Source organism: Primulina huaijiensis, chromosome 5 (genome assembly GCF_012295235.1).
Source record: "Primulina huaijiensis isolate GDHJ02 chromosome 5, ASM1229523v2, whole genome shotgun sequence".
Classification (NCBI taxonomy): Eukaryota; Viridiplantae; Streptophyta; class Magnoliopsida; order Lamiales; family Gesneriaceae; genus Primulina; species Primulina huaijiensis.
This window is the reverse complement of record NC_133310.1, coordinates 7,240,346-7,262,313: the sequence shown is the minus strand read 5'-3', so window position 1 is coordinate 7,262,313 and position 21,968 is coordinate 7,240,346. Positions and strand designations below refer to the sequence as shown.

Below are 21,968 nucleotides of genomic sequence, written 5' to 3'. Positions count from 1 at the left end.
AAAAAAATACAGAAAGGGGCCGAAGGTGTTGTTGTATTTGCAAGGGGCATGGGGTCGGTTCTTTTGCATGGGGCTTAGGGGCTTGACCAGGTCTTGAGGAGGGCTAGTTTGGGACGGGGCTAGGTCCGAGGAAGAGTCCTAGCATGGCTAGGACTCGTGCATCAGGCTAGGGAAGAGTCCACGCAGTAAAGGACTCTTCCCGTAAATTGATGGGGGTTGGCCGAGATTTGCAAGGGAATGGCTCGGTTGATGGCTGGGCTAGGTGGTCTGGGTGATGGCTTGGGATGGTCCAGAGAGGGGTAGTAAGGGTCAGGGCTCGTGGTGGCTTGAGCAAGAGTCCATGCGAAGCAAAACACTGACGCACGCAGGAAGGAAAAGGGGGCGCAGGTAGTGCTTTGATCCTGGAGCTTCGGGCTTGGGGTTCCAGGGTAAGGGTTGGTCTGGGCTGGGTCTAGGCGTGGTCCAGGGAAGGTTAGGGTCGTGTGGGATCGGTGGGGGCTTGGTTGGAAGAGTCCTAGTTGGGTTATGTGTCCTAGACATACAAGGAAGCACACACACAACACAACAGATTTTTGGGTCAAATTCCAGAATGCTTTTGAGCGGGTTAGGGCTTGTTTTACGGGCTGGGCTTGCACAGTAGGGTCCCTAGATGGGTTGGGTAAGTTTTGGCTCAAGGTGGCTCGGGCGTGGCTCGGGTAAATTAGGAGATGGCTCGGTGTGTTCGTCGAAGGGTCAAAAACGAAAATTTAAGAAGGAAAAATAGATCCAAGGGTCCACGGGGGTGGCTCATGACTTGGAAGGGTAGAATAAATACTAAAAATGTTATGTTTAAAATTTGGGATCAAAATAACGAGTTTTGGATTTATTCGGGATTTAATCGCCGCACGAAACGCTAATTAACGAGTTAATCGAAAAGTCTAGTTTTAAGCCTTATAAAATTATGAAAAATTAGGTTTAAGCTTAAATAATTATTATAAGTCTAAGTTTTTAATTTGGGAATTTTATATTAAGGTTTGGTTTAATTCGGGATTAAAACGCATTAATACGTCACATTTAAAGATTAATTTAAAAGTCCTCGATTTAGGCTAAATAAAAATATGAGAAAATTCATGTAGGCTTAAATAACTATTTGGGACATGTTAGAGTCAATAAAATTAAGAAAAAGTCAAAAACGTAAAATTATACGTCCAGGGGTAAAACGATCTTTTCACACTTAAAAAGTAGTAAACGTCATGGCAGTGCCCTGAATGCTGTTTTATGTGCTAATATGATTATTTTCTATAGTTATGGATGCTTATGGAATTTTAAATGTTAAAATGATATTTTAAACGTTTATGGGATTTTATATGTTAAAATGATATTTTAAATATTCAGGAATTTTATATGTTTATGATTTAATATGTCAAAATGTTATTTTAAATGTTTTGATGTTAAAATGCTTATTTTCAAATGTTTATGAGTTTTTACATGATTAAATAATGATTTTTAAATGTCCATGGATTTTTATGATTTAAAGGCTGACATTTAAAATACATGTTGCATGCTTGGTTTCAAAAAAATGAAAAAAAGTTATGTTATTCATGATTTTCATAAAGTGATGTGAATGAAAAATGTTGAAGGAGGTGAAGTGATTGTGACTAATTCGTTAATAATGGCGATGTCGTGAGGGTGATGGTCCCAGTGGGAGCCCGACGATCGTGTTTCCATTATTGCGAATATGAGGTTATGAGGTTTGAGGAAGAATGGGAATATCGTGAGGGGAGAAGGCCCCAGAGGGAGCCCATTTATGGGAGAAGGCCCCAGAGGGAGCCCCGACGATCGTATTTCTATTCGATCATGTTAGGCCAAGGCTCAGTTGACCGGTGAGAGCGTCGCTGATGTCCCCGTCGCCCAGTACTGTGGTTATATTTAGATGGATCCATCGATCATGTCATGTGAGGAAAGTCACAATTAACGATCTGAATTCAACAAAGGAAAAGGAAAAGGAAAATGTTTATGATCACGAAAAATGTTTTATGTTATGTCATGTTGAAGAAAAAAGGAAAAAAGTTAAGGTTTATGTTATGCATGTCATGAAAATGTTTTTATTTAAATTTTATGCATCATGAAAATGTTTAAGAAAATGTTCATGTTTAAAGTTTATGCATCTTCATGAAAACGATATTTTAAGTACAAGTAATTTTCACTGTTGCATGTGGTTTTATATGTATTATTTGTTATAAAGATTATGGTGTGTTGAGTCTTTAGACTCACTAGGTGGGATGGATGCAGGTTATCATGATAATGCTAATGGAGGGCTTGATGGTTGATCCGACTGGACTGGAGGTGCACATGACCCGAGGACCAACTCTAGTTTCCGCATATATGTTATGATTTATGTTAAAAGATTTTATGACTTTTATCATGATTATGAGTGGTTTTTGAGAGGCTATAGTATGGGCTATACTTTTCAAATGTTATTTTTAGATTTAGAAAAATGTTAGTTGGTTGTTTATTTTAAAATGATGTCAAAGATATTTTATGAAATTTTATGGTTCGGCTGAATGCTATGTGAGGTTAAAAAAAAAAAATTCTAGTACTTTTAAAGCAATAAGAAAGGGCAGGACGTTTCATATTGAGGGTCACACAAGTATTGAATTCTTTGTTCACGTTGAGATAATCAAATTCGAAGAATTGAATTTAGTGATTGTTGTTTGATTCAGATCAAACAGATTGTTTGTTGGGTATAATAATTGTCCCTGTTTGGTAGAGCGATCGAACCGTGGTGCTTGAGTTGCTGTGCGGTTTAAAAGATTTGAGTTGCACCATTACCACTAGCTATAACTTTTGGTAAAGTGGCAAACGCTCGGTCCTACAATTAGTATCAGATATAGCTTGTTAAATTCTTGTTGAGATTTTGGTGTAGATAGCTAGAGTAGCCCTCTTGCCATTCCTTTAGCTATCTTCATCCCCTTCGACCAGAAGACCGATGAATCCGGGGAGCAAGCTGCAGAAAAAGGCAATACTTAACAAGTGGACATAAAAGAAACTACAGATCATGATTTTGACCGAGAATTTTTTAGTTCGCCGTGAATTTTAAAGAAAAATAAAAAACAATTTATAATTTGTTTATATATTTAGGGATGTAGATTAAAACTTGGAGTCTCGAACTCGATTTGTACTTTTATATATCATGATGTTGGTTCAACCTGCAAGCCAAATGTGGCAATAATCTAGAGTTTCTTTTTTTTTTTTTTTGAAAGTAAAACAAATTCATTACTTCATAATATCTTGATTTACAATACTAAGTAACTAAGCTGACAATAATCTAGAGTTATCAATGAAGCAAATCACACCTTTTTGTGTATATTTTTAGTTAACATATTAATAACTTTGTGTTGATTCACATATGTAAATAAATAAAAATAAATATATACTTCCATGTCATATCTTTAGTTTTGAAATTGATGTATCATTTATCCATATCATATTGTATGCTTGTGAACATTTTCCAACCCGTGCGTCATAGTTATTTACTAGCACATTCGAATGTCGACGTGATGTNGTGGCAAATCATGCCGTTGACTTCCAATTCTTACCCCGTGGTCATTTCTTCAAAATTACAGTAGTGACAAAACATAGACCAATGACGTCACGCCACGTGTCGGACCTGATTGTGATTCGCCCATGATAAACGCAACCTCGTCGAGTCTTTCCTTGGATTTTCTTGGAATCATGAAAAAGATTTCTCAAAAAAATATCAAATATTGATAAATCCATTCAAGATTGTAGCTTTCTCCATGTCCACAAATCAAAATCTTTTAATCTTTTCTTGACTTCTTGTTTGGTTGTATTTATGGGTAACGTTCTAAGACTTTTGTACGGCCAATGCTGCAAGCCGACGGCGGATTCCGACGCGGCCGGCTACCATGGCGTCACCGTCTCCACTGTTGGAGTATCGGCACTGGCCCAGGATTTGTATAATTTTGAAATCACTTCCCAGGTACCCAATAACATTAAGCCTATCGATTAATCAAGTCTTTTGTATATTCTTGAAACAAATTAGAAAAGGGTTAATCTTGTTCGGAAATATTGTGAATTTAGTTGAACTAATGGTTTGATGTGGTTTCCGGAGCTGATTCAAAGCTTTTCTTTCTGTTTAATTTCGGGTTTTTAGTATTTTTTGTGCAAGAGAAAAATTATATTCCGCTGTTGTAAATCTTGGTTTCAATATTTATAAGGTTCCTCAAGGACTCAGTAAGCATGTTGTCTCCTCTAAGAAAGCTCAGGCCAACTGGTAATGTCACTGCTAATTTCTTGAATTAGAGATTTATTATTTTCTTTTATGTTATAATTATTTCGCAAAGAATTTATCTGGAGGGTGACTTTAACGTATTTTGTTTACAGATCTTGTAAATATGTTTCAAAACATGTAAGTTAATTATGATGGAATTATGGAACTTGAGATTATTGGTCTGCTAGTTTCCAGCTAATTTTTAACCGGGTTCGTTTGATTTATTTATGCTCAACCTATGCACAAAAATGAAGGTATAGGAAACTTTCGGAGGCATGGAGAGAAACAAAACCTCCCCCTATAACACCAGAAGAAGCTTCAAGGCTTGTAATCCTGACCTTGAAAGGACATCAGAAAGCTGACGTTGAGGTACTAAAATAACATACCTTGGTATGGTCCTCAAAAGAATGCAAGGTTTTAGTAGAACTTATTGATTTATTACAGGGATTGTTGACTTTTTATGGCCTTCCTTTACCTCATATTTTGGTTGAGCTCACTAGTGTCGCTCCTCCATCACGACCACAAGGGCTCAAATTCGAATTATACACTCTTCCAGTAAGCAAAACATTACAGTTTCTTGAAAATATTTCAGGATTGGAGTTTCTTTTAGTTTCATACATCTTATTATCAACTTGTTTGACATAATGTTTTGTGTATGAATAGATTGATGCGAAGGCTGTGGCAGATGGAGATACAATTACTGCGTATGTGAGCACTACGGATCAGAGAGAATCTGCAATTGTCCCTAGAGAAGTGGAAGTTGCAGCTGTTCAAAGATCCAAGGCGCGAGCTAAGAAGAATTATAATAAGGCTGATGAACTTCACAGGAAAATTATTGATCTGGGATATAGGTTGGACAATTCTTGTGCAAAATTTGTTGAGTTTCTCTCTTAGCGTATTTCAGTTTGTGTTGGTGTATTCTTGAAGAAATCATTGATGAGCCAGGCATGTCTTGCAGGGTTATACCGGTACAAAATCAGGAGGTTCTTGCACGAAAATATCGAATAAGACTAAGGTAAGGAAACTGTTAATTGTATTGAGGAGCAGCCTTATGTAGAGGCAGAATAAAGATTTTGCTTCATCAGGGTGATTAATGTTTTATCGTATAATACTCAAGTAAAGGAAAAACAGAGGTACGAATTTTCAAATTATGTGGCAGAATCAAGATTTTCAACAATCAACGTTTTGTTTGTTTAACACTCGTAGGATTTAATAGAATGCTACTGAAAAGTATATGCATAACAGGGATAAGTAAGATTTAGGGAGATCCACACCGGCCGCTTTCTCTTTGCCACTATGCCTGCCCTTAACTTGCCATACGTCAGTTCATTTATACAGTGTAACTTAAAAAGATCTTAAATGTAATGTGACAGGGGAATTGATACACCAGAGAGTAAAATGGATTATGGGCCAAAGGCAAAGGAAGTACTGGCTAATATCGTTCGAGGCAATTGTCTAAGAGTTTTGGTGTTCGACGAGGATCGTTACGGTCGCTTTGTTGCAGATGTTTATTGTGACGGCATATTTGTGCAGGTACTGGATTTTTATACATTTTCTTAATCCATTCTACTAAATCAAAGTCACTAATTTTCATCAAAACTTTAAAACTTCTGATGTCTGTGCAGTGTGCATACACATGTTATTACGGCATATTTATTTTGCTATGCACTTCAATTTGATTTAGTGTACAGGGAATACAAACTTTCTGAATGCTTATTTGTGTAGGAATTAATGCTTAAGAAGGGACTAGCATGGCATTATAAAGCATATGATCAACGGCCCGAGTTGGATAAGGTAACTTCTCTCTTTTTATGCTGAGCAAACTCTGAAATTTGGTCGAGTACATAGTTATTAAAATCCCATAAAGTGTGCACTTATGCTTGCAGCTCATCTTTTTTTGTACTTGACTCCATGAAACGTGCACCTTGCCTTGAATCTTGAACCTAAGTCTACTTGTTGGTGTAGGAATCTTGCAAACCAACAGTCGATAATTTGTTATGTAAATTGAACATCCTTCTTATTTGTGTTGTTTTGTAATGAAGTGGGAGAGAGAGGCTCGGGCGAAACGTATTGGATTATGGGCAGCTTCCAACCCTCAAATGCCATGGGAATGGAGGAAGAACAAGCGTGAAGGCAGATACTAAAAACAAAGAATCTTCAACTGTCGATTAGGATTTGTCAAATTAGTGAAAGATTTAGAATTATTAATATTTATCGCTGAAGTATATTGTTACTCATTGTGTAATATATTTGTACTGATTATGTTTTATTTAGTTATTGTTATTTGTAAAACGTTTGTCATTTATGAATGTCATTGTAAATTTACTCAATAAATAATTTCTGACAAATTACATTATTTTTTCTCATGTAATTTAATACATTTCAACAATAATGATTGATAACCTGGAAAGAGCTCAGATCATCTTTGGACTCGAGGGCAAGAAAAAGACCAGGAATCTAGAGCTGGTCCCGGAAAGTCAAGAAAGACCGAGTAGGAGTCAGCCTGAGCAAAGAAAGAGTATCTTATTTTAAACCACCACGGGCACATCAACCCGATAAGCTTGTCAGACAACTATCAACTTCTACGAGCCAGGGCCCATAACCTCAACTGGGCAACACAAAAAGACTAAGTTAATTGATAGTGGACCCTGTCCGCCGAAAATCAATTGACATATTCTTCTCCACGTTCTCAGATCATGCTGAAATCAAGACGTGGGCCACATCCTTACTTCGTGGCCACTACCCGAGCATCTCAAAATGGTCACCGACTCTGGTACCTTATAAATACTTCCTATAGTGGTAAAATAGGGGAGTTCACTTTTATTGTCACAAGAACTCTCTACATATTTACTTAAACACACTTTCTTTCATCCGCGTGTATATTTGACTGAAATGAGCATCGGAGTGGTTGCGCCGGAAATCATTTCGGCACCCCATTAACGTTTTTTGTTCTCAGGAAGATAGGTTATCCAGTTCGGGTTCATCCACCAGTATGTACAAGGAAAGAGCACATCTTTGACCGGGAAATTTCCCACACCCAACTCACCTTATTTTTCCGAGCAGAATCATTGTTTCCGTCTGTGTTAAACCGATCTATAGACGTATATATGGTTTCCACTTGAAAGTCATCGCAAAAGAATCATTGTGAAAGGGAGGCCGCTGACATAGCAATCCCTTGAGGTAATCCACTGTTAAGAAATTATTATTATTCCAAAGTTTTGGTGATTGACAAAATCAAAACAACACCTGACTATTTCATGAAAACACTTGAAAGAGGTAATTGAGGGAATGAATCTTCTCTTCTATTGAGATTGCCTTTATAGTAATTTACAGCATAATTACAGCCCAATATCAGGGATAGTATCACTAATTTAGAGGGAAAGAATATCATCCTAAAATTAAAAACTACCTAAAATAAACTTGACAACTAGCTAATACCTATTTATCATATTTACTTGATTTACAGCTCAAACCTTCCTTAAATAATCCCTATTCTCAACACTCCCCCTCAAGCTGGTTTAAAGATGTCTTCCATACCCAGCTTGCTCACTAACCATTCGAACTGTCTCTTGTGTAGTCCCTTCGTAAGTAGATCAGCTACTTGTTCCTTAGTAGAGACATAGTCCACACAAATCACACTATTGTCTATTTTTTCTTTGATGAAGTGCTTGTCGACTTCCACATGCTTTGTGCGATCATGCAGTATTGGATTATGTGCAATTGAAATTGCTGCTCTATTGTCACAGTGCATCTTCATTGGCACCGACTCTGAAATCTTCAACTCTAATAATAATTTCTTAATCCACAAAACCTCACAAATTCCCTGTGCTAAGGATCTGAACTCGGCTTCTGCGCTGCTTCGAGCTACCACATTCTGTTTCTTGCTATGCCAGGTGACTAAATTGCCACCCACAAATGAGCAATATCCCGAAGTAGACCTTCTATCAATTACACTTCCCGCCCAGTCTGCATCAGTATAGGCTTCAACTTGTAGATGTCCCTGACGTTTAAACAGAAGACCTTTACCTGGTGTTCCCTTCAGATACCTTAGGATCCTGTGCACTGCTTCGAAATGTTCTGACCCAGGCGAGTGCATGAATTGGCTGACTACACTAACCGGGAAGGCTATATCAGGTCGAGTGTGTGATAAATAAATGAGCCTCCCGACAAGTCTCTGATAGCGCTCCCTCTCCTTTACGGATTCTGTCCCTGCTGGTTGCAGGTTGACGTTGGGCTCCATAGGCGTCTCAGCCGGTTTACATCCTAGCATACCTGTTTCAGTTAACAAATCAAGGACATATTTGCGTTGATTGACAAATATACCTTCCTTGGATCTTGCAATCTCCATTCCAAGAAAGTATTTCAACCCACCCAAGTCCTTGATTTCGAATTCTGTTGCAAGCCTCTCTTTAAGCTCTCCAAGTTCCTCGTAGTCGCTCCCTGTTAAGATGATATCATCAACATATACAATTAACACAACAGTTTTACCTTCCTTTGAGTGTTTGTAAAACATGGTGTGATCAGCTTGACTTTGAACATAACCAAGTCGCTTCACAGCCTTGCCAAAACGTTCAAACCATGCCCTCGGAGACTGCTTAAGTCCATACAGGGACTTCTTCAGTCTACACACCTTGCCAAGTCCAAACTTTGGTTCAAAACCCGGAGGGAGTCTCATAAACACCTCTTCATCTAGATCTCCATTTAGGAAGGCATTTTTAACATCCAACTGATACAAGGGCCAATTGAGATTAACCGCAAGTGACAGCAGTACTCGAATTGAGTTAATTTTTGCAACAGGAGCAAATGTTTCCTGGTAATCTATTCCGTATGTCTGCGTAAAGCCTTTTGCTACAAGCCTCGCCTTATATCTCTCTACACTACCATCCGCCTTGCTCTTTATTGTGAAAACCCATTTGCATCCTACTATCTTCTGATCCTTAGGTGCTTCAACAATTTCCCAAGTATCATTCTTCTTTAAGGCCTTCATTTCTTCGAACACTGCTAATCTCCAATCCTGGTCCTCTAGTGCTTCCTGAATGTTTCTAGGCACAACATGTTTCGAGATATTAGTAGTAAATGCCTTATGTGTTTCGGATAAATGATCATAGGTTATATATCTAGCAATGGGGTATTTGGTGCAGGTTCGAGTACCTTTTCGAAGGGCAATGGGAAGGTCCAGATCATTTTCTTGTGGGACAATTGGGGTTGGACTTTCGAGACTGACACTGGAAGGCTCAGGAATAACAGATAAAGGGATGTTTTTCTGTGGGTGAGGGAAAAAATAGGTACCTGGAGTATCCATAGTTCCTTTGCCCGGGGCTTCCAATGAAGCTTGTGCTGGAATGATTAATTCATCTCCGCTTTTTCTGAGGACATTTCTCCTAGAATAAACAATAGGTTCAAGGATATTTCGAATTTTTCTCATTCGTAGTATTTCCTTTCCCGACAGATCAATTTCACGGTCGACAATTGTGGATTCAGACTCCCCATTTTGTTCATTTTGAAAATTAAGAGGTTGGTCAATTACCAAATTTGGAAGAGGTTCGGATATTTCCCAAAAATTTGGTTCCCCTGTATTATTCTCCCCCTGAATTAAATTTTTGGTAAAATATGGTTTTGTTTCAATGAAGGTGGCATCCATCGTCNACTCCCCATTTTGTTCATTTTGAAAATTAAGAGGTTGGTCAATTACCAAATTTGGAAGAGGTTCGGATATTTCCCAAAAATTTGGTTCCCCTATATTATTCTCCCCCTGAATTAAATTTTTGGTAAAATATGGTTTTGTTTCCATGAAGGTGGCATCCATCGTGATAAAAAACCGTTTCGTGAGAGGATTAAAAAATTTGTAGCCTTTGCGATTTGCAGCATATCCTAAAAAAACATATTTTTCTGCCCTAGGATCCAATTTCGACCGGGATCTCTTAGGTATGTGAACATATGCGGTGCAACCAAATATTTTTAGTGGTAAATCCGAATTGATTCGAGATTCCGGAAAAAAATTTTTCAAACAGCCCAGCGGAGTGATGTATTTTAAAACTCGTGTAGGCATCCTATTAATTAAATATGCTGCAGTTAAAATAGCATCTCCCCACAGGTATTTTGGAACATTCATGTAAAACATTATGGCCCTAGCAACTTCAAGTAAGTGCTTATTTTTCCTTTCCGATACCCCATTTTGTTCTGGAGTGTCAGGACAGGTTGACTGATGTAATACGCCCTTTTCCTTCAAAAAAGTCTCCACATATTGATTGAAATACTATGTTCCATTATCGGTTCTCAAAATGCTTATTTTGTTTGAAATTGGTTTTCAATCAAATTGTAAAATTCTTTAAAAAAATTTCCAACTTCAGTTTTTTCGCTCATTAAAAATACCCAACACAATCTAGTATGGTCATCTGTAAAAGTTACAAACCATTTTTTTCCAGATGATGTAGTTACCTTTGAGGGTCCCCATACATCACTGTGAAATAAGTAAAAAGGTTTTGATTCAAGATAAGGTTTAGAAACATATGTTCTACGTTGACTTTTTGCAAGAACACAACATTCACAATGAAAATCCAAGGGATTCATTTTTTTAAACAAGTCAGGAAACAAATGTTTCATATATGAAAAACTGGGGTGGCCTAAACGGCAATGCCAGACCATTATTTGATCACGAAAAGAAAGGGAACTAATACTACTAAGCCCTTGAACAATTTTATTACCAGGTAAAATATTCTCGAAATAGTAAAGACCATTAACCATTCTAGCACTGCCAATCGTCTTCCCCGAGCTCCGGCTCTGAAAAATACAATGAGAGTCACAAAAAACCACACGACAGTTAGAGTGTTTGGATAATTTGCTAACTGACAAAAGGTTGCAGGTGAGTTTAGGTACATAGAGAACAGACTTAAGGTCTATTTTTTCAGAAATTTGGACCAAACCTTTTCCGGCAATTGGTGAAAAACTTCCATCTGCAACCCTAACTTTTCTATTTTTAGAACACGCGAGTATAGTTTTAACAAGTTCAAGGAGTGGGTCATATGATCAGATGCTCCAGAATCAATTATCCATGGAGTAGAAATTCTGAAACCACAAGGAAAGGCATTTATTTCGTTACCTGTATGTGCCACCGAGACACTAGGAGCACTGGACGATGGATTAGATTTTATCAGTGCTAGTAACTGCTCCAGCTGCTCTTTAGTGATGGTGCTGGCAGCAGTCTCGGCCTCATTTGCAGTGGGAAAGGCACGGCCCGTTTTCTCCCCTGTTCTGCCCTTGAAGTTGGCAGGTTTGCCATGAATCTTCCAGCAGGTTTCTCGGGTGTGACGCGGCCTGTTGCAATAGTCACACCATACACTTGGTTTCTCCTCTGGTTTACGGAGGTTGGCAGCACCTCTGCGCATGTTCAGGCCTGTAGAAGCAAGAGCAGAACCTTCAACAGTAGCAGCAGGTCCCTTCTTGCCGAGCATAACATTCCTCCGGCTCTCCTCCCTCCTCACTTCAGAGAAGACTTCGCCAAGGGATGGCAGCGGCCTCCTACCGATAATTCTCCCCCTCACCTCGTCGAACTCAACATTGAGGCCAGCCAAGAACTTGAAGATACGATCATCTTCCACTGTTTTCTTGTGGTGCTGTCCATCTTCAGCATTCTTCCACTCATAAGCATCAAAAGTATCAAGGTCCTGCCAGATTCTCTTCAAGGAGTTGAAGTACTTGGTGACTGTTTCTTCTCCTTGCCGTAATTCACCAAGTTTGAGAATCAACTCAAAAATTTGGGACTGATTCCCTAAATCAGAATACATCTGATTTATATTTTCCCATAGCTCATATGCCGTAGGAAAACACATATAATTTGTGCCAATCTCCTCTTCCATGGAGTTTACAAGCCACGTCATTACCATGGAATTTTCGGCATCCCATGTAGCATACATTGGGTCATCTTCTGACAGAGCTTTCTTGTCACCCGTTAAATATCCCATCTTTCCTCGGCCCCGGATATACATTCTCACCGACTGAGACCATCGCAAGAAGTTGTCGCCGTTCAGCTTGATGGTGGTTATTTGAACAGGGTGTGAATCAGAGGTTGTTATTTGCAGATCTCTAGTCACTGTGGGTTGTGAGGAAGGCTGAGGAATGGTGGTGGATTCGCTAGAATGTTCTGACATGGTTCTGGCTTAGGTTAATGGCGCAGAAAATTCTGGGCAGAATGGGCCGGCTCTGATACCAACTTAAAAGAGGTAATTGAGGGAATGAATCTTCTCTTCTATTGAGATTGCCTTTATAGTAATTTACAGCATAATTACAGCCCAATATCAGGGATAGTATCACTAATTTAGAGGGAAAGAATATAATCCTAAAATTAAAAACTACCTAAAATAAACTTGACAACTAGCTAATACCTATTTATCATATTTACTTGATTTACAGCTCAAACCTTCCTTAAATAATCCCTATTCTCAACAAAAACAGCCGTAATTTATTTTATATAACATGAACACTTCAAAACCGCTTGAAGCTCAACCGCCTACAGCTTGAAGAAGTTTCAACCGTTAGAAGACTTTCAACCGACTGTTCAAAGTCTTCAAACCGCTTCATTTAAGAGTAATCCATTGCTCACTTAATGAAAGACATTCTCTGACCGGCTCAGGACATTCAATGGTTTTGCACCACTACAAGTCAACCATGTCCTGCACCAGACCAAATAAAAATATGCATTTATGTCACTATCCCAGAATATAAAGATTACTTTAACATCCTACAAGCTCTGATGGAGCTAACAATTACCACAAAAAGATGCTCAGAAGCAACTCTTCAAAGGAACGGGATTCAAAGATATACAAGCCAGGAGAACATTAAATGTTTGCTGAAGAACGTTTAATGTAGTTGCAGCTGATAGTGACGCATCGGTCTAACGATACATGTTTACGTTATTTATCTTTTCCAACCGTTGAGATGATAGCTTATGAAAGAAGAGTTGAAGAATGCAGAATATATTTCGATCATTTAAGCTTTTCAACCACGTGATTGACACACTACTAAAGCTTGCATACTCAAAGATCTGAGCGCACTTAAAGTTTATATACTTCATCGCTCATCAAGCATGCACTCAGTAAAAAGATATCTGATCATTCAAGGATTAATTTCGTGCTACTCAAAATATATAGTTTTCTTTTATCAGTAACCATTTGATTATTTGATTGATTGTGTTGTCTGGTGAACCTAGGGTTCTTAAAATCCAGAAGTATAAATTGATCACTAAGAGTTCCGAAACATGCAATGTGATAAGTCCTGATTGGAGTGGGCTGTTGCAATAAGTTTGTAAAACCAAAGTATTTTAGTAGAATCTTTCCTAAAGAGGAAGAAGGTGACATGAATCTGACTATGTGTGGGGTGCTGATAGTTGGACGAAGGTTTAAGGAGAGTCATTGTCTCGGACTTTCAAGCTTGATAATGATTAGTGATGGAGAATCAAGCATATTCAAGTCATTGACCGAGTTCGAAGAAGATTATAAGGAAGGAGCGTCGAGCAACCGCAGGAGAATGAAGAAACTCATGGATAAAGTCAAAAAAACCACACACTTGAGGCCAGAATCTTCCGTGTCCGGGCGGCCAATTCTTACCGCCCGAGCGCCGCACTTACTGTCCAAGAGATGATTTCCAGAGCACCCCGCGCCCGAGCGGCTAATAGAAAAAGAAAAAGAGGCCAAAGAAAAGAAAAGGACAAATAATTTTATGGCCCAAAAGAGTGAGTTAGAGAGTTGTTTATTCTTACATAAGCCCTTTCATGTACCTTTGAACAAAGTGGTTTATTTTCATTGTGATGATATAGCCGGTTCAATCTCGAGCATTATTATTTCTCCTTTGCATGATTATGATAAAGCTTTGATGAGGAGGCGAGAAAATGTTGATGGTATAAAAATGCAATGGGGTGATCCATATGATGTTGAGAGAAATCATCGTGAGGTAAGAGTAGTTTACACCACAACAACTATGACGTATGACTTTCTTCCTTACCTTAATTTTGTGATGTTTTGTTTTCAAGAATTTATAGAACGGGTTGCAAGTTTGGTGGTTAAGGGACCGGGTGTCAGTTTATCCTTATTACTTGATTGTTATGGATTCGAGACTATTGATGAAATTCATGTACTTATTATGAATTTTGATTTCCCACGAGTTACTAAGTTAGTGGTATTTGTTTGCTACAAGAGTTCACATGCATTAGACTTAAATTCTTGTGATGAGTTAAATGATTGCATGCATAGTACATGTAGTGTGTCCTATTTGCATGAGTTATATTTGGTTGGTGATGGTTTTGAAAGGTGCATGATTGCATATGATAATTTCTTCATTCATGATGAATATATGTTTAAAAAGAATAATTTTTTTATTCTATATTCATTGCGTGAGATAATTCTTATTCGTAGTGAACTATGGTCGTACACGTGTATGGATTTTATTTTTGTGTTAACTAGATCTAAGAAGGGGAGGAATCTGATATGTGTGATAATTAATTATATTATATCATTTGGTTTCACTTGTTATTTGGTGTATGTTGAGGTTGATGAGTTGATAGTAAAGGCAACCATGGAGTTAGGGTTCAAAGCGTTGATGGAGCACGTGGGCGGTAGCACCTACAATCTAGCGTTGAAAGATAGACAAGATTTGATGACAAATATTTTTGAAGAAGGGGAATCTGATATGAATCTTACTATGTGTGGCGTGCTGATGGTTGGATGAAGGTTTAAGGAGCGTCGTTGTCTCAGACTTTCAAGCTTGATAATGATTAGTGATGAAGAATCAATCATATTCAAGTAATGAAGAATCAATCATATTCAAGTAATTGACGAAGTTCGAAGAAGAATATAAGGAAGGAGTGTCGAGCAACCGCATGAAGAAACCAATGGATAAAGCCAAAAACACCACACACTTGAGGCCAGAACCTTCCGCGCCTGGGCAGCTAATTCTTACCGCCCGAGCGCTGCACTTACTGTCCAAGAGATGATTTCCAGAGCACCCCGTGCCCGAGTGGCCAAATCTTACCGCCCGAGCGCGAAATGTCCAGAACCCTTATCGCCCGAGCGGTTACATCTTACCGCCCGAGCGCGCCCGAGCTGCAAGAAAATCCTAGTTTCCTTGTTAAGAATCCTAATTAGTTTGGTAACTAGATTTAATATCTTTTTGAGTATGTAAACATATTTTGGATAAAATTTTGAACACAATTCAGATTATTCATTGAGTTTATACAATAGTTTTGAGTTTTCTCTCAACTTTTTAATGGTTTTTGCTTTGTTTTCAAAATCAAACTTATCAATGTTTTATTTTGTGACGTTTGTCGATCGTTTCTTATACGGATTGTCAAAGAAAAGTTCTTTGAAGGTTCGTTTGTGTGTCGGTTGCTTTTTGTGTTCATTTATTACTAAACCACGTAGTTTAGGGGTGAAGATCGCACAATACTTGATTCAAAAGGTCGGGACACACAACAACGATCCTTGTTCGTTATTGAATTGAGGACGCGATTCGAATTTAATCGTGTTTGCTTTTCTTTCATTCGAGGATTCATATCATAAGGGGGTGACGTAGGAGTTTTATCTTCGAGTATTCATAAAAATCATGTGCCTTTACTTTCCACGAGCACTTACATTTCGAACTGTTTCTTGTTAACAAGCAGCCAACCAGATGAAGCTATCATTAGAAATTTCGAATCGTTTTCCGCACTTTTCAAGTGGTTAATATTTCTAACCGTTCAAAAAAACTTTCAAATGCCTTAAAACGATTGAAAAAAAAATTTAAAAGAAAAAATTTTTAAAGAGTTTATCCACCCCTTCTAAACTATTTCTCGATCCTAACATCCACCCCCTAACAACCCTCAGCAAACCATCACTCGCTAAGATCTAGCTCAGTGGATCGTGGCGGTTGTTCATGAGGCCATGGCCGGGAAACTACCCCCAAAAAAGAAACCTTGACGAAAACAGGAGGAGCCCAAGGATGAGTCTCATCTTCAAGACTGGTCTGGAAAGAATGATGAAAACTCTAGGGCTGGCTCCAAGGTTCATACCATGACCGATGAATTAGAAAAGCTGAGGAAGAAGGTGAAAAAGCTGGAAGGATAGGTTGGGTCTTCTCATACTGTCCTGGTCGAGTCAAGGGGATGTCCCTTCTCCACCCAGATAGTGAATGAGCCCATGCCCATTCACTACAAGTTGGCTAAGATCAGGGACTATGATGGGAATACTAATATAGAAGATCACCTGACTTGGTTGTTGCATTTTTACGAGGACAGAATCAAATGCAAGGCTTTTTTTACCACGTTAGTAGACTCAGCTCAGCATTGGTTCGAAAAGCTTGAACCTCAAAGCATCCATTCTTTCGAAGATTTCATGAATCTTTTCTTGCATCACTTCAGCAACAATTAAAAAATATAAAAATACTGCCTTATGTGTATTTGAAGTGAATCAGAGTTAAGAGAAATCCTTGCGGCCATACATGCGTAGGTTTAACAAGGCTGCCATAGAGGTACCATTCTGTGCTCGAGACAAAGACTACAGCCTTCACACAAGGGTTCTAGGAAGGGGATTTCTTCAAATCCTTGGTAAAAAAGCTACCCCGGGATTTTGAAGATGTTTTATCCCTAGCAGAAAGTACATCAACATGGAGGAGGCTCAAAGAAAAAAAAAGACCTGAAAAAAAAAAAAACATGGTAAGCAAGACAGAGGATCGAGAACAGAAAAAAAAAACCCTCTGGACACTTTTTTATAGGGCACCAACGTATCTTACAATGATATCTTGGTTAATGATGAACTTTGGTCCCCAAGATCTATAGGGCATCAACGTACCTTGCAATAATATCTTGGTTATCCAAGCCAAAATTGCCAACTATGATGTAATGGAGTTTTTTGTGGATTCCGGGAGCCTTATCAATGTTATATTCCAGGAAACTCTCGACCAAATGAATTTGAAGGGCTATAAGTTGGAACCAGTGGAGACTACCCTCTTTGGTTTTGCTGGTCACACCATATACCCAAAAAGAGAGATAATGTTTCCCCTGATAATCAGATCCGAGGACTTGAGGAAGTCAGTCATGAAAACATTCACAGTTGTCAAAACACATTCCTCATATAATATCATATTGGGAAGGCCACCCATGAATACCCTCATGGCCGTCGCCTCGACTTAACATCAGAAAATCAAATTTTCCGTGGGTAGTAGGAAAGGAGATGTATGGGGAGATCAGCCATCCTCTCGCAAATGTTATTATGAGATAGTCCGAGTGGAAAACAAAAGAACAAGGAGGGAAGGAAATTACATAAGGCAAGGAAAGGGAGAGGTGCACTCAATTGGAGATGTGCAGACAGTGATGGAGGAAGAACTGGATATATTCCCCGGACATCTTGGGAAAACAACCAATGTGTCCTGGGATCTGGAACCACCTACTCGAGCCTTGTTGCTGACTTGTTTAAATAAGAATGCTAATATTTTGCATGTTACTCCTCAGATCTTATCGGGATCCTAGCTTATGTTGCAGAGCATAAAGTGAACATCATCCTGTGTTCTCGAATCGTGAAACAGAATAGGCATATTGGGCCCGAGAAGGATAGGGTAGTAGTTGAGAAGGTGCAAGAGTTGTTGAAGCGGACCAGATCCGAGAAGTCCAGTTTTCTACTTGGCTCTCAAATGTGGCATTGTATCGACGATCTTACCAAGGTCCAATGCGCAAATGTGTGGCTGGGGAGAAGGCCGAATACGTAACCATGGAAATTCATGAGGGATGTTGCAAGGATCATATTGTTGAATGATATTAGTCAGGAAATAATTGTTGGTATGGTTTTGGTAGCCTACTATGAACACGGATTCTGTTCGGGTGGTTCGATCATGTGAAGGGTGCCAACGACATGGCAACTTCATGCACAACCCAATCTCAATTATGAAACAAGTCCAGCATACCGCCTTTTCGATTAGTGAGGCCTGGATATTGTGGGACTTTTTTCAATAGCCCAGGCTCAGAGAAAATTCTAGTTGGTATTTGTGGATTAATTCTGTAAGTGAGTGGTGATCGAACCCCTAGCTAAAATCATGAAAGAAGAGGTTTTGAAATTTTTGTGGAAAAATACAGTTTGATGGTTTGGGTTGCCAAGAAAATTGATATTTGATAATGACCGATAATTTCAAGGACGCAAGATGATAGCCTGATGCTAAGAAATGAAGATTGCACATTCTTTCACCTCAGTTGCTTATCCGCAAGCTAACAAACAGACCGAGTTCACCAATCTCACCGTTGTTCAGACCCTAAGATCCAGGTTAAATGGAGTCGAGAAAGATTAAGTGAAATAAATACTGTTGGATCGAGTTCTCTGCACCAAAGGTGCTTCAAACAAAATATTCTCCATGAGTTGCAGTAGCTTGTGTTCTAAGAAAGTATACACCGATGAATTAGATCGAGTTTGGTTTACAAACCAAGCGGAAGGCACTCGAAATAATCCTTCGTTAAGGAAACTGATATATTTTATATACTATGCAACTGAATAACTGAAAATGGGTAGATTAGTTTTTGCATTCACCAATTCAGTTATGGTGACAACTGAACTGTTGAATACCCTTGCTAATCCAGTTAGTTTGAAAACAACAGTTGATCAGTTAAATACACAAGATATGTTTATGGATGTTTGGAGACTTCAACTGCTCCTACATCACCCCTTCTACCTCCACGGGTAGGATATACTAGAAGACTTAGATTTATTTAACTGATTGTATAAATCTTACACAGCTTAGGACTTACACAATCTGCCTAACTGAACTCCTATACTAGACTGAAGGCAGCACCTTCCAGCCAACACTTCTTTAACGTCTATGTGAGAAAGACTACATACACAAGTTTAATGTCTTTGTGCAAGACTGTAATTTGAGTGGTGGTATGTGTGCGTGTGTGTGAGAACTGAACAAAGGGTGTTCTCACACACTGAGAGAAAATAACTTCTATACTAAGCTGATATATCTTGAAGTGTTCCCTCGCAACTGGGCGTAATGCTTCTTGAAAGCTGATGAATAATAAGCGTGCCCTTCACTCACTCTGTTGTATTTTTTTGCTGATGATCTTGGCCTGTATTCATAGCAACAAGATGATCGTATGCCAAGACTCAGTGCATGTGACCGTTGCAGCTTGAATGCGTTCCTTGAAGTTTCTGTCTCGTCTTTTTCCGACATCTCTCCTGGAACAATTTGTCTTTAAGCTTAGCTGCTCGGTCCATTATTGTCCTTTGACTGGACAAAAGCTTATGTACCTTTGCGCACAGTTGGATTCCAATACTGTTGACTGTCGTGTTCCGCAACTGATTGCTCCTGACTGAATTTCTGAACTGGTTAGTTGAACTGGTCTGCTGTTGAAGAGGTGAAATCAGTTGGCTCATCAGCTCAACTGATTTCACTAGTTCAATTGAACTGATCAGCTGGGATCTTCATCAGTTGAACACTTCATCAGCTGGCCGGGCTTCTGAAGGTTTCTTGTTGAACTACCTTTCAGTTGGTTAGTCAGTTGAACTGATTTAAGATACATCAGTTGGATTTTGTCCAGTTCATACGATCAATTGGTGCGTTCAGTTGGCGTATCCGATAGTCTTCAGTTTGGGCTGTCAACTGATTATTTCAGTTCCAGTTTTCTGCACACTTAAGGTAGATTATTAGAAACACAATAACAAGTTTTGTCAACATCAAAATCAAGTAAAGATTGCGAACATGAAATGTTCCAACAAATACCCAGTGTTTTGTGAGCCTACCGGACTTCCATAGGGGAAACACATTTCAGCTTGGTGTACGGATTTACAACAAGTGAGTCTGACCTCAGGATTTTCAAGTGGGTTATCTTCTCATAAAGAAGACTAAACCAGCAGGAGATATTGGAAAGCTTGAAGCTCAGTGGGAAGGACCTTATAAGGTGGTCCGTAGAATCAGATCGGGAGCTTTGTATCTAGAAGATAGCCAAATTCGGCATCTCAAAAGGCCCTAAAACGCTTTTCACTTAAAGAAGTATTATTCTTAGTTTGTATTTATGATCCGATTATGAATGAAATTCATTTCCTTCATCATGTGTGACAATCATTTACTAAGCCCGGGAAGCATGAGGTCGGACATCTTAGCTAAGCCCGAGAGGCATTAGGCCCCAACATCTTATCTAAGTTTGAGAGGCGACATCTTATATAAGCCCGAGAGACGTTATGCCCCAGCATCTTATCTAAGCTTGGGAGGCATTAGGCCCCGACATCTTATCTAAGTCTGGGAGGTATGAGGCCCGACATCTTATTTAAGTTAGGGAGGTATAAGGCCCCGACATCTTATCTAAAACTGGGAGGCATTAGACCTTGATATCTTATTTAACCCCGGGAGGCATAAGGCTCCAACATCTTATTTAAATTCGTGAGGCATAAGGCCCCTGCATCTTATCTAACCCCGGGTGACATGAGGCTCTGACATATTATTTAAGTCCAAGAGGTATGAGGCATCGACATATTATCTAAACCCGAGAGGCATGAGGCCCCGACATCTTATCTAAGCCCGGGAGACATGAAACCCTAGTTTTTTTTTATCTAAGCACAGGTGGTATGAGGCTCTGAAATCTCCCTGTCCGTCGAGATGATATTTGCCTCCTCAAACTGCTCCCTGTATTTCTGGAACCTCGTTTGGAAGAAAGAGTAGGCTTTTCTATCGACAACCTGTTGAAACTCCTTGGACAGGAGGAAGACAGCTCGTCGTTCTTCCTATTACTTCTGCCAAGTCTCCAGAATGGCCACTCTAGCATCAACCGGAGCTGATGAAACCTTGGTGTCATCCTTGGCTTCTCGGGCTTGCATCTCGAATGCCTTGAGCTTATTCTCCTCAACCTTCACCCTATGCTGGGAGATCTCTGCTTTTTGGTCAAGGCCTTCTATAAGTCAGCCTGGGCCATGACCATTTGCTGACACTCTAAAGTCATCCTTAGCTTGTCCACTATATGATCATGCACTTGCCGACCCTGTCTAACTCGCTTTGGAGTTGGTCATAAAGCTCCATGTTGACTCGGTCTTGGTCTGTCTCTAGTTGGGCTAAGGAGGCAACATCCTCGTAGGAATCTATCAACATCCGAATGCCCTGCATAAACAAATAAAGTTTTAGAAAATTTTGAAGAAAGTTGAAGAAAATATAAAAGAGTAGAAAGAAAATGGAGCTTATCGAGAATGCGCGGGTGGCACCCTATAAGAACTTGGTGTCAGAGCCCAGCTAAGAATATATGCATGATCGGCTGATGAAGTCAAGCTCTTCACAAGCCAGATCCTGACAAAAGAAACCCTATCCAGGAAAAGGTTTCCCAGTTATAGGAAGGAATAGACTAGTGAGGTTCTGGGATAGCCCGTTGGGAGAAGGATAGGCTGGGAGCCCGGGTGAAGTAAAAAAAATCACATCATCCGAATCACTTAGAAGAATGGGCGTGGGCTCATCCATTGCATTCTCTTTCTCCTAAGTAGAGGAATGTGGTCGGGGGACTCTTCCTCGTGTCCGGCTGAGGTCTTATCAGTTTCTTCTGCGAAAACCAGTTTCTCACCAACCTCCTAGACCTCACATGCCAGCCTCTCTTCGGTCTCCTATACCTGAATAGCTTTTCTCTCTTCCTCGGCCACATTCTTGGCCAGGGCTTTCTTCTCGGCAGATGTCTCCTGAGCTGCTAGTTTTTCCTCCTCGGCTGCCTTCT

General features: G+C 39.4%; 2 protein-coding genes across 3 annotated transcripts; one reads left to right on the top strand and one right to left on the bottom strand.

Moving 5' to 3' along the window:
- The first annotated feature begins 3,702 nt into the window (after positions 1-3,702).
- On the top strand, positions 3,703-6,629 carry LOC140976582 (staphylococcal-like nuclease CAN2). The gene is made up of 9 exons (XM_073440817.1): positions 3,703-3,982; positions 4,221-4,276; positions 4,528-4,642; positions 4,718-4,828; positions 4,937-5,124; positions 5,232-5,288; positions 5,647-5,806; positions 5,999-6,067; positions 6,316-6,629. Exons 1-9 carry the CDS (start codon positions 3,836-3,838, stop codon positions 6,415-6,417), a joined length of 1,005 nt encoding a protein of 334 aa, XP_073296918.1. The 5' UTR covers positions 3,703-3,835; the 3' UTR covers positions 6,418-6,629.
- A 2,943-nt stretch (positions 6,630-9,572) lies between these two features.
- On the bottom strand, positions 9,573-12,692 carry LOC140976669 (uncharacterized). Of its 2 annotated transcripts, XM_073440922.1 has the most exons (3): positions 11,373-12,692; positions 10,978-11,053; positions 9,573-9,654 (listed from the first exon to the last, which is right to left on the bottom strand). In XM_073440922.1, exons 1-2 carry the CDS (start codon positions 12,418-12,420, stop codon positions 11,019-11,021), a joined length of 1,083 nt encoding a protein of 360 aa, XP_073297023.1. In that variant the 5' UTR covers positions 12,421-12,692; the 3' UTR covers positions 9,573-9,654; positions 10,978-11,018. The 2 variants fall into 2 exon arrangements, with proteins under 2 accessions (XP_073297023.1, XP_073297022.1); XM_073440921.1 differs by lacking the exon at positions 9,573-9,654 and having other exon boundaries at positions 9,926-11,053.
- Between the last annotated feature and the right edge of the window lie 9,276 nt (positions 12,693-21,968).